The 13044-nt window shown below is 35.1% G+C and overlaps 1 protein-coding gene and 1 pseudogene across 1 annotated transcript; both read left to right on the top strand.

Moving 5' to 3' along the window:
• Positions 1–6090: 6090 nt before the first annotated feature.
• LOC120170712 lies at positions 6091–7014 on the top strand. Its single transcript, XM_039178608.1, has one exon. The coding sequence runs from the start codon at positions 6091–6093 to the stop codon at positions 7012–7014; it is 924 nt and encodes a 307-aa protein (XP_039034539.1).
• Positions 7015–7639: 625 nt separating this feature from the next.
• LOC120170710 overlaps positions 7640–13044 on the top strand; it is a 46188-nt pseudogene continuing 40783 nt past the window's right edge.

Genomic DNA, 13044 nt, shown 5'->3' with positions numbered 1-13044 from the left:
ATGAGGAAGCCCAACGCCATGATCGCAACGTTCAGGATGTGATGATTGCGGATTTACAGAGGCAAGTCGCAGAATTAACCCAGCGCCTGGCGGCACAGGATTTCGAGGATCGTGAGGCCTCTGATCACGATACCAATTCCGCTTTCGAAAAACCATATCACAATCGTGCTCTATTCCGGGAACACCGTGGTCGGGAAGAGCGTCATGGAGACCTCAGTTTTCAGGTCGATCTCCCTGAGTTTTCTGGTACGTTACAGGCCGAGGGATTCGTGGATTGGATTAATGAAGTAGAGCTTATTTTTGAATATAAGGAAGTCCCCGATCGTGTGAAAGTGAAACTAATCGCCATCAAACTAAAGGACAGAGCATCTGCGTGGTGGGAACAGTTGCGATGTTCACGAGAAAGACAGGGCAATGCCAAGATCATTGATTGGGAGAAGATGAAGAAGAAGATGAAGGGTCACTTCCTTCCCTTCGGCTACACGCAAACCTTGTTTTAGCGACTTCATACGTTTAGGCAGGGCGCATGATCAGTCGATGATTACACGGAACAGTTTTACCAATTGGTCACCCGGAACGATTTATCTGAGATGGAGGAGCAAATGGTGGCGTGGTATTTGGGGGTTTACGCCAGCCCTTACAAGATGTTCTCAGCCTTCATTCACTGTGGAGTGTTTCGAAAGCTTACCAGCGTGCACTTGCTGTTGAAAAACAACAAAACAAGAGACCAGTGATCAGGAACGATCACAACAGTCGACCAGTTCGTCCTCAGGATTCCCGTCCTGCTCAACAACCACCGCAGGGTAATTCTAACCCTACTATTAGATGTTTTCGTTGTGGTGAACAAGGGCATAGAGCGACTGATTGCAGGAAGCCTACTAGTCAAAAGGGCAAAAATTTGTTGATTGAGGAAAACGTAGAAGACGAGACTGAGGAGATTGGAAAACACGTGTATGACGATGATGAGACTGATGATGTGTTGTATGGAGATGGTCATGAGACTCTGGTCGTTCGCAAGAGTCTACTTACTCCCAAGGGCGATTCAGGGGACGATTGGTTGAGAACCAATATTTTCCACACGACCTGCACAGTTGCAGATAAAGTTTGCAAAATGATCACTGACAGCGGCAGTTGTGAGAATGTAGTGTCCGAGGAGGTTGTCCAGAAATTACAGTTGAAGACGGACCGCCATCCTAAGCCATACAAGCTGTCATGGCTAAATAAAGGCAGTGAGGTAACAGTTGATAGGCGATGCCTCGTGTCTTTTTTAATTGGGAACACAGTTCCTTGATCCATCACTTCAGATCATGATACTAAGTTCATCAGTCATTTCTGGAAGAGCCTGTGGGGGAAATTGGGAACACAGTTGAATTTCAGTAGCGCCTACCACCCCCAGACTGATGGCCAGACCGAGGTGGTGAACCAAAGTTTGGGAAACCTCTTGAGGTGTTTGGCAGAAACAAAGCCGAAGCAGTAGGATTTGGCATTGCCTCAGGCAGAATTTTCCTATAACAGATCAAAAAACAGAACCACAGGTTTAAGCCCATTTGAGATTGTCTATGGTCAGAACCCATCCGGGGTGTTGGACTTAGCCCTTAGTCCACGTATAGGTCATTTCAGTCCTAAAGCAGATGAGATGGAAAAGTATCTTCGGGGTATCCATGAGCAGGTGAAACAAACCATTCATGAGAGCAATACCAAGTACAAGACTCGGGTCAACAATCATCGTCATCAGGTACTTTTTGATGTTGGTGATTTTGTTTGGGTTGTATTAACTCGTGATCGTTTTCCTGTTGGTGAGTATAATAAGCTTAAGGATCGGAAGATTGGACCTTGTGAGTTCCTGCAGAAGATCAATGATAATGCTTACAGGTTGCGCCTTCCCAGCCACTTGAAGACTTCTGATGTCTTTAATGTGAAACACCTGAGTCATTGTTTTGTGGATTCTGATGACACTACTCTGAACTCGAGGACGAGTTCTTTCCAACCCGGGGTGACTGATGCAGGGGGATCCGAAACAGATGATGCTGAGCTGTCAGATTGTACCTAGATAGCGCTGAGATAGCATGAATTGGCAGATCAGCGCAAAGGCGGGAATTGATTGTGACATGTTCCTCATTGGGGTCGTTTTGAGTATATTTCAGTCTTTTGGCCATAACTTTGGCTACAGGTGTCAGAATCGCGCATAAGACCCCAATCCGAAAAGCTCTTTTCGACGCACACGCTCTCCACATGAGCCACGCTCCATGTGGCCTTTTTTTCAACCTCAAATTCTACCGTTTTCCCCTCCGAATCACTAGATTTAGATATTTTTTTACTATTTATGGTAATATTTCGATTATCAATTAGGAAGTCAATTTAAATCCGATTTAGGCCCGATTTTTTGGAGATTGCTTATTTTATTTCAAATTTCAATTTAGAGTGATTTTCGGGATTTTGATATTTTTGGCAAAATTCGAATAAAGATGATTTTTGGCTATAACAGTCCGGCTTGTGGACTGATTTTGATGGTTTTGAATTTATAATATTTTATTAAACCCTAGAGACTTTTTTTTCTCTGGTTTTTTGGACAAATTTTCTCTTGAGAATCATTTGTTGGAGTGCTTGCAGGATAATCACTATTCTGTCTGGCGTCAGAGGGGCAACAACACCTTCCGTGCACCATGTATATTTGTCCTTGTTAAGAGATAAGGCTGATCATTTCTATTCTCCTAAAGATAGCATGGAGTGCCTTTATCTATCGTATTTGACGGGACAGGAATAATAGGGGTTTATGGGCGAGGGAGAAAGAATGTTGCTGGAGTGATCTTTGAGATCAGAGGCATTGTTCGGCTAAGGTTTAATGAAATACAAATACAGCGCGGGCCTTAACGATGTTCTTTGTAATGCTTGGGCATTGTAGTGTAATTTGTGCTTCTCATATTCTTTTGGGTTAGGTTGACTAAGCTGGCTTTTGTTGTTTAGCCCCCAATTATTTTGGTTTAGTTTGTACTGGAAGTTGTATGTCGTGCGTTGGATCAACGATGGGCATGGAAGTTGATTCAACTATTGCTGGATTTTGTATTGAATCCGTTGATTCCTAGTATGTGATGTCAATCGTGTCTTCAAAATTTGCTTGATCTTGTCATTTCTTTTGTTTCTCTTGAAGCATTTGACCGTGAGTTCGTTTGGCTCGCGTTTCAATTTTTAGATCAAATTCTTCTAATGTGTCGGGTTTCGTCTGGGCATAAATAAAAAATAAATTAATCAGTAATTTGCCATAGTCCCTAGTAATGGCATCAATTTTGACATGCATAGTTTTAATTTTCAAAATAAATATATCATTAATCTCAAAAATATAAAATAGATTAGAATAGAGAGAGTAAGGGTCTATCCGCAGGGACTAAGAAAGTTGTCGAAAATTGGTTCTTGATTCTTGATCTTGACGTGAATTGCAAATAAAAATAAAGAAATAGGGAGGTATTTGTTGAGAGATAAAAGAAAGTAAATAAAGATTGTAATCTAAGTAATAAAAGAAAGCAATTAAAGAAAATAAAAGATGAGAAAATTTCAATATAATTAAATCAACCTTAGGCTTAAGCTTCTCCTCAATTCTAATCGATCCTTGAATATGATTTTAGCTCTGGGTTCATGTCAGTTACAGTCTACAGGGCCCAACCCTATAACTTATTTGTCTCTCAATTGAGCCAATCATCCAAAATTGATTTTCAGTTCTCAGTCCTTATGTTGACTAACCGCGACAATCGCTTGTTAATTCTAACTCTGTTTTAGTTTTGGAAAAACCCGACTCAGATTATAGCATCTCGAACAGAATTAAACCCGATTTCAGTTTCCCTTTGTTAATCATCTCTAAGTGTGTTCATAGGAAGTCAAATATGCTACAAGCCGATCCTTCCTCCCAACCGTTAATCAAAATCGTAATCAATCTGATGCGTACTTTTTGAAAGAAAAAGGCTTTTGATTTAAAAAATGATGGTTGATTGCCAATCCTTAATTCCAGAAAACTGAAAAAGTAACCCAATGATAAGATGCATATTAGCTATATATTCTACGATATTTTCCTCATATCTGAATAACTAAAATTGCTTAAATTATGGATTTTGATTATATTTCGTATTTTGTGGATTAGGTTGAAGATTTGGATTAAACAAGTTCAAAATCCAATGAATAGCGTGATCTTCACGAGATCCCCAAATTAAGGAGGAAATATTGGAATTCAAGAAGTTGGCAAGACCAGAAGAGGTTTTCGAATAAGGCGTGGGCATGACTTATTCATCCTGAGCTATCACAGAAGAAGTCTTCAGTTAAAGCGTGTGCACACCTTACTAGTCCGTATAATCCTAAATTAGGGTTATGAATTTACAAAAGAAAAAGAGTTTAATAATGGTTGGAAGACTCGTTTGAATAATTCTTATCGTTATAAAAGGATGAGGGTATTTAAAACCCTTATTTTTGTGGGATTTTCTTTGGGGAAACTTCCTTATCTAGAATAGGGAAATCCTTATAAAAGGGGAGCTAAGGTTTTCATAGGGGAATTAAATTTTCTTTAAGTTTAAGTTTTTCTCTAAGATTATTTTCAGACTTCATCTTTATTTTCTTTTGGTGTTCTTTCAATTATAAGTGACTAAATACTTTTGTTCCAACTGAAGGATAATTGAAGTTTTGGTTCTTCAAGGATTGTGAGATCTAAATAATTTTCATTGTTCTTTTACTTCTTCTCTATTTATATATCTTCTGTTTTTATTAAGAATTATTGTCTTGATTGATTGTGCAAAAGGCCCGTTGTTCAATTATCAGGTTGATAAATTGTCATTTAGAACTTTAAATCTGTAATTGTTTAAACGTTCTAATATTAGTGGTAAAGTAACATAGTTGATTTTTGATTATGTTATGAAGGTATATAATCTAGTCTAAATGAATCGAGCTTGTGTATTTATTGGCTAGAATTGGTGGTCTCTCTAGTGGTTAATGTTGTTGGTGGATTAAATCTTAAGCGCTTGTCTAGGGTTGTTCATTAACAAGGGAAATAATCAAAGCGCTTCTCTTGATTATCAAGAAACTAAGGAGAGACAGGTTGTTAGACTTGTCAATAACCATAACCAATTTAGTGAAAGGTAGAAGATTTTATCATTGCATCTATGATCAATTCTCTGAACCAATTCTGAAATTACCTTTAGTTGGGTATTTGCTTAATATTAATTTCTCTAAATTCTTGGTTGACTATAATTACTTTTTCTTTTGATTTTTCTCAATTTCAAAACCCCTTTTCTTTGCTTTAATTTTCATTAAAATAAGTATACCCAATCCCTATGGATTCGACATTGCTTATCGCTACTACAATTTTATATTTCTAAAAGCAAGTATTATTATTTTGTTGGATTCGACACCCACCAAATTTTTGGCGCCGTTGATGGGGATTGGTGTCATTTAGACGTATTTTGATGCCTCATTCTTCTCATGCAGGTGAAATTCAATACGATCCTGAAATTGAGAAGACCACTCGCATGTTAAGAAAATAAACTAAATTGCGTAATAGACAAGCTTCTTCTTTTTCTTCCCCTGAATCAGAATCTACACTCAACTTGGTTGATTCATCATGCTATTCTAAAATAGAAGGAACAATGGCCAATGAAGAAACAACTCTAAGAAAATTGGATGCAACAAATATGAATCAACAACCGCTCTGCATTGACTACGCAGCCTTGGAGGTTGATTTTGAACTAAAATCTGGTTTGATTCATTTGTTGCCTACTTTCCATGGACTTGAGAATGAAGACCCTCATAAGCATTTGAAGGAATTCCATGTGGTATGTTCAAGTATGAGACCACAAGGAGTGACTGAAGAGCAGATCAAATTATGTGCTTTTCCATTCTTGCTAACCGATAGAGCTAAAGATTGGCTCTTCTATTTACCCCCTGGTTCTGTAACTACTCAGGTCGAGATGGTGAGGATGTTTCTTGATAAATTTTTCCCTGCTTCAAGAGTCGCTGGCATTCGGAGGGAGATATGTGAAATAAAACAAAAAGATATTGAGACCCTTCACGAGTATTGGGAATGATTCAAACGACTGTGTGCCAGCTGCCCTCAACATGGGATTTCTGAGCAACTTCTCATCCAAATATTTCTATGAGGGACTTCTACCCATGGAGAGGAAGATGATGGATATAACTAGTGGAAGTGCCATAGTGAATAAGACTCCTCACAATGCTAAGAAATTGAACTCCATCATGGCCACTAATTCACAACAATTTGGCTTTAGGCAAGACACATCTTCAAGAATGGTGAATAAGGTAGGTTTGTCCTCCATTGAACATCAATTATCGTATCTCACCTCCCTCGTTCAACAACTAGTTGTAGGAAACACGCAGCAAGTGAAAGCTTGTGGGATATGTGCTGCGATTGGTCACCCAACTAACATGTGCCCTACATTTCAAGATGATTCTCATGAGTACGCCAATGCAGTTGGAAGGTTTCTCGATCCACCACAAAGGAAGTATGATCCTTACTTAAATACCTATAATCCAGGATGGAGGGATTATCCTAACCTTAGCTATGGACCAAGACCATCGCAATTCCAGCGTTTTCCACCTGAGCAGTCTTCTTCAAAGCCATGTATGTCCCTAAAAGAAATTGTCAAATCACTTGCAACTAATACACAAAAATTTCAGCAAGAGACAAGAATAATCATACAAAATTTGGAGAATCAAATGAGTCAATTGACATCCTCCGTGAGTTGGTTAGAATCCCAAAGTAAGTTACCTTCACAAACCATTGTTAATCCAAAGCAAAATGTTAGTGCAATCACATTGAGAAGTGGGAATGAGTTGAAGGAACCTAGTCCATTGGCACATGGGAGAGCCTTAGAGGAAGAAACCAAAAAGGAAGTTGTTGCTCCCCAGACTCAGATAGACCAACCCAAAGGACTCAAAAGCGAACAACCGAAGGAATTGGTCGTAAATCCTCATTTTCCCGCTAGATTCGCTAAGTCCAAGAAAGAAGCAGAAAAGAAATAAATTCTTGAGACATTTTACAAGATCGAGGTAAATATTCCTTTACTTGATGCAATTAAACAAGTACCTCGATATGCTAAATTTCTTAAGGAATTGTGCACCAACAAGAGAAAGCTCAAAGGTAATGAAAAGGTAAGTATGGGGGAGAATGTTTCAGGTGTCCTCTAGAAAAAAACTACCCCCCAAGTGCAAAGATCCAGGTATGTTTACTATCCCTTGTAAATTCGATAATCTTAGGATTGAGAGAGCAATGTTAGATCTAGGATCCTCAATAAATATCATGCCTCTTTCTATTTACTCATCTCTGAATATTGGTTCTTTGAAAGAAACAGGAGTGATTATTCAACTTGCTGATAGATCTAATGTATATCATGAGGGAGTTTTACAGGATGTTTTGGTGCAAGTTAATGAATTGGTATTTCCTGCAGATTTTTATGTGCTTGATATGCAAGAAGATGACTCTTTTAAATCAACATCAATTTTGTTAGGAATGTCATTTTTGAAAACAACTAGGACAAAAATTGATGTAAATGATGGTACACTTACTATGGAATTTGATGGTGAAATTATTAAATTCAATATTTATGACACCATAAAATATCCTAGTGATGTGTCCTCTGTTTTTGTCATGGATGTTATTGATCCTCTAGCACGTGAAACTTTTTATCAAAATGATGATGACAAGTTGAAAGTTGCACTCAACATGAATTTCACTTTTGAAGGATTGCATGGAATCATGAAAAAGTTTGTGTTGGATCATGGTTTGCAAGATGCAATACAAGAACTAGAACCATTCAAAACCATGAGGCATAATGTATCTTATATTGAGTTACCTCTTTCTCACGCCAAACTTCTTCTTTCTCTTGTGCATGCACCAAAATTGGAAACGAAGCCTTTGCCAAATCACCTGAAGCATGTATATTTAGGAGAAGAGGAAACTCTTCTGGTGATCATTTCCAACAAACTCTCTTGATTAGAAGACGAAAATTTGATTCAAATACTTATAGAGTACAAGGAAGCTATTGGGTGGAGGAAAAATTTCTCTATTGTTGAAATAAAAAGTTTGGATACAGGTCAAATATTTAAGGTCAATGATTATCGTTTGAAACCTTTTTATGAAGGTTCTCAGATGCATACTGTTAGTCAAACCATTTTGGAGTACCTAACTTAGGATGATTGAGAAGCTACAACGTCTAGCCAAAGACGTTAAAGAAATGCGCTCTTGGGAGGTAACCCAATTTTTCCTTTTAAATTTCCATTTTCGTTCTTTTTATTTTTATTTTGTTTTTATTTTATTTTTATTCTTGATTTTTTAAAGTACAATTAATCTTGTTTTCTTCTTTAGGTTAGAAGATGATTTTTTGTAACGCTGGGCACGCCTTACAAAAGTGGAATTGTTTATAAAGTCTCTCACCATCCAGAAGATGTTTTTGTATAAAACGTGCCCACGTCTAAACTCAACACCACTTCTGGTTTAGGAAGCAAGATTCAAAGAAATTTTTTAAAATATAAATATGCCCTATCTTTTCTCTATTTTCTCTGCTCCTTCAAAAGAATGTGCGCCACCAGTCGTCCTCACTGCTCCACCCGACCCACGTCTCCACTCATTCTGATAACCAACCCAGCCGACGCACAACACCTTCACCCCCAGCTCGTTATAAATATTGTGGTTGATGTTGAACATTTTTAGGGGAGTTTTCTACTATTATTCTTTTAAGGTTTTTGAGCTTCTACTTTTGATAAATTGAGGACAATGTATGAATTAAGTGTGGGGGATAATATTTTATATATGGTTTTGCTTTGAACATAATTTTTCTTCAATTTTTAAAGAAAAAAAAACAAGTATGCTTTAGTTATTGTTTGTGATTTTTCTCTTTGAAATTCCAGATTCTTTCGATGTTTGTCCTTACATGATTTGGATTGTTTTGAATTATCGAATTAAGTTGAAGCATAATAGGGGATTAGCTTGAGTAGTTGAATTCTTATTTGCTACACACTGGTTGATTACTCTTGATGAATGATTGAATGAAAAATGTATGGGATTTGATACATGTTTACCCTTTATGCGAGTTTTTGGGACAATGAGCACTCATTTTCAACATGCTCCATTTCTTGATTGAGTGATTTCCATATATAGTTAATTTTTCTAGAACTTGCTTTACTATACATGTCGAAGACCACATTTTAGAATTAGATGCATCAAGAACGATAAGGGCATTTAGGTGAAACCATTTTAGCTTTCGTAAATAGCCTACCCTAATTCTCATCCTTAGAAAACCAATTTTGAGCATGAACTTTTTTTTTAAATTAACCATGGTACAAGAAAATATCAAATCTTTTTGCTAATTTCCCTTCTTTTGAACCTTGAATTGGAGGATTGTATGAGCTACTTCACATGAGAATTCAAATTATCTTGAGAAGATCGGAAGATGTTGGAATATAGTGATTCGATTTTCAATCTCTTTCATTGAAAAAAACAAAAGAAAAAAAAAAGAAAAAGAAAAAAAAGTAAAATTGTGCAAAGGAAAGGAAGAAAGAGAGATTATGCAATGAAAAAATTTATGTGGCTTGAAGAGAACATTTGAGATTGAGTTCCATGTGGATAAGTTTGTATGAATCATTTGATAAAACAACTCAAATTCATTTCCTACCCAACCTCACCTAAGCCCCATTACACCCTGTTTAAGACCATGAGGTTTTTATGCATTCAATTCATTGATTAGTGGTGGGGATGTGATAGGTTAGCAATATTATGGTAAAAAGCTTTCTATGTTTTGGCTTGAGAGTTTATTGACACCCTAAACACTTCGAGTGTATTGAGTGAATCCAATGTGAGGGTATTAGATCCCACTGCATTTTGATTTCGGAAAGATTAATGGAGTGATTATTCATGTGTGTTGGTTTATGAGAATTTCTTCTACGAATTGATCGTTCCTTACTTGTGTCTAGATTAGAGTCTTTAAGGCATGACAATTTTGATTGTGGAAGGATGAGCAAAGGAAGAATAAGGATTGATGTCGAGAAGAGTTATTAATTTGAACTATTGTATGCTTGAGGACAAACATTGGTTTAAGTGTGGGGGAATTTGATAAGATGCATATTAGCCATATATTCTATGATATTTTCCTCATATCTGAATAACTAAAATTGCTTAAATCATGGATTTTGATTATATTTTGTATTTTGTGGATTAGGTTGAAGATTTGGATTAAGCAAGATCAAAATCCAATGAATAGAATGATCTTCACGAGATCCCTAAATTAAGAAGGAAAAATCAGAATTCAAGAAGTTGGCAAGACAAGAAGAGGTTTTCGCATAAGGCGTGGGCACAACTTATTTATCATGAGCTATCGCAGAAGAAGTCTTCAATTAAGGCGTGAGCACGCCTTACTAGTCCGTATAACCCTAAATTAGGGTTATGAATTTACAAAGGAAAAAGAGTTTAATGACAGTTGGAAGACTCTTTTGAATCATTATTATCGTTAGAAAAGGATGAGGGTATTTAAAATCCCCATTTTTGTGGGATTTTCTTTAGGGAAACTTCCTTATCTAGAATAGGGAAATCTTTATTTTCTTTTGGTGTTATTTCAATTATGAGTGGCTAAATACTTTTGTTCCAACTGAAGGATAATTGAAGTTTTGGTTATTCAAGGATTGTGAGATTTAAATAATTTTCATTGTTCTTTTACTTCTTCGCTATTTATATATCTTCTGTTTTTATTAAGAATTATTGTCTTGATTGATTGTGCAAAGGGCTTGTTGTTCAATTATCAGGTTGATAAATTTCCATTTAGAACTTTAAATCTGTAATTGTTTAAATGTTCTAATATTAGTGGTAAAGTAACATAATTGATTTTTTATTTTGTTATGAAGGTATATAATCTAGTCTAAATGAATCGAGCTTGTGTATTTATTGGCTAGAATTGGTGGTCTCTCTAGGTGGTTAATCTGTTGGTGGATTAAATTTTAATCATTGTCTAGGGTTCATTAACAAGGGAATAATCAAAGAGCTTCTCTTGATATCAAGAAACTAAGGAGACAGGTGTTAGACTTGTCAATAACCATAACCAGTTTAGTGAAAGGTATAAGATTTTATCTTGCATCTATGATCAATTCTCTAACCAATCTGAAATTACCTTAGTGTATATTGCTTAATATTAATTTCTCTAGATTCTTGGTTGATTATAATTGCTTTTTCTTTTGATTTTTCTCAATTTCAAACCCCTTTTCTTTGCTTTAATTTTCATTAAAATAAGTTTACCCAATCCCTGTGGATTCGACCTTGCTTATCGCTACTACAATTTTATATTTCTAAAAGCAAGTATTATTAATTGTTGAATTCGACACCCACCCCCCAAAGTGTATGTGTGCTTTTCAATTCTTACGTCAGAAATTGAGTAATCACTTTAGCATTAGCTATGAAAAAACTTAGGTAAGCATGAATGAAATTTAGCGCTTTTTAAAAGAAACCTTTAAAGAAAAATAAAAGAAAGAAAATAAAAGAAAAAGTAAACTTATAAACTAAAGAAAGAACAAGAGAATTTGAAAAGTGAATGATAATATGAGGCTTACCCGGTGGGGTAACCCCTAAAAATACCATTCAAACTAAAAAGATAATTCATAAAATTAAAAGTAAATCCTAATTTTGAATTTGAATCAGCGGCTGAGTCTCCCATTTCCACCAAGCTACTGACTGGACCTTCTAGAAGTTGATGATTAGACGTCGCGTCAAACCCGTCATGCCTACTAGTCCAGTCATGACTCCAAAAAAATAAAAAAAATGCACAATTTCATCAATTTAAGCAACATTTCTGGAATCTACTGTCCTACATTGAAAATAAACGAAAAGACCCAAATTAACAATTTAAAATAACTAATTAAAGAGTAATTATCAACAAAATATTGACTAATTCAAGCCTTAATCAATGCTTCTCATATTCTTTTGGGTTAGGTTGACTAAGTTGGTTTTTGTTGCTTAGCCCCAGATTGTTTTGGTTTGTTGTTTTTGTTCCTTAGCATTAATCAATTAAAAATAACTTTTCGGTCAAATATTTAAAAAAATTAGAATGAAACTTATAACAGTAAAAAATTATTTTTAAAACTTGCCATGTTATGATGAGTTTTAATAAAAATAATATTTTTCTTAAAATTAGTAGTTTTCCTACACTATTTGAAATGTTGTAGATTTCAAAATAATGTTCCATGTACAATATCTGTCAAATGGGTAGTTCTGCGGTGCGGCCCCTAAAAAACGGCTAATATACGGCGTGACCGGTTAAACAAGTGATCGGTTAAAATTTAGACCGGTTATGTTATATTATTTAACCGGAAATATTATAAAGTACAATAACATACTAGGTAGCGCTTATATAATGTAATAGGTAGCGCTTATATTTACCTATTTTATAAGTAAACCGGTATATTTATACCGATAGCATTGCAAATTTACTATTACATTATATAGTTGAAAGTGTCCATACTTTTTACAAAAAGGATCGATACTTTTTCTAAAGTTATGTAATTTATGTTTCAATTTTTTTTAATAGTGTTTCATGTTTTCCACCTACAATATTAATTTAATAATTTCATTTGCACAAAAAATTATTTGATTGTTTTTGATATTTTAAAATAATATTTAGAATTTTTAATTTAATAATATATATCGTAACGTAAAAAAGAAATCATTAGACGCCTATAATTACTAAATAATATCTTAAAACTCACTCAAAAGATAACTTAAATTAATGTTTTCCACAGTGAAAAAAGTATAAACACTTTTATAAAAATAGATATTTTACAATAACCACTACTATTACATTATATAACGATACCTATTATTATATAAGCGCTACCTATTACATCATATTTTACCTATATATATGAAAGTGTCCATACTTTTTATAAAAAGGATCGATACTTCTTTTAAAGTTATGTATTATGTTTCAATTTTTTTTAAGTATGTTTCATGTTTTCCACCTACAATATTAATTAATAATTTCATTTGTACAAAAAATTATTTGATTGTTTTGATAT

Source organism: Hibiscus syriacus, unplaced genomic scaffold (assembly GCF_006381635.1).
Source record: "Hibiscus syriacus cultivar Baekdansim isolate YM2019G1 unplaced genomic scaffold, ASM638163v2 tig00111783_pilon, whole genome shotgun sequence".
NCBI lineage: Eukaryota > Viridiplantae > Streptophyta > Magnoliopsida > Malvales > Malvaceae > Hibiscus > Hibiscus syriacus.
Note: the sequence above shows the minus strand (reverse complement) of the source record. Positions and strands in the feature narration are given on the sequence as shown.

Coding starts and splice junctions, on each gene's coding strand:
- LOC120170712 (XM_039178608.1), top strand. CDS start 6,091: ATGGGATTTCTGAGCAACTTCTCATCCAAATATTTCTATGAGGGACTT.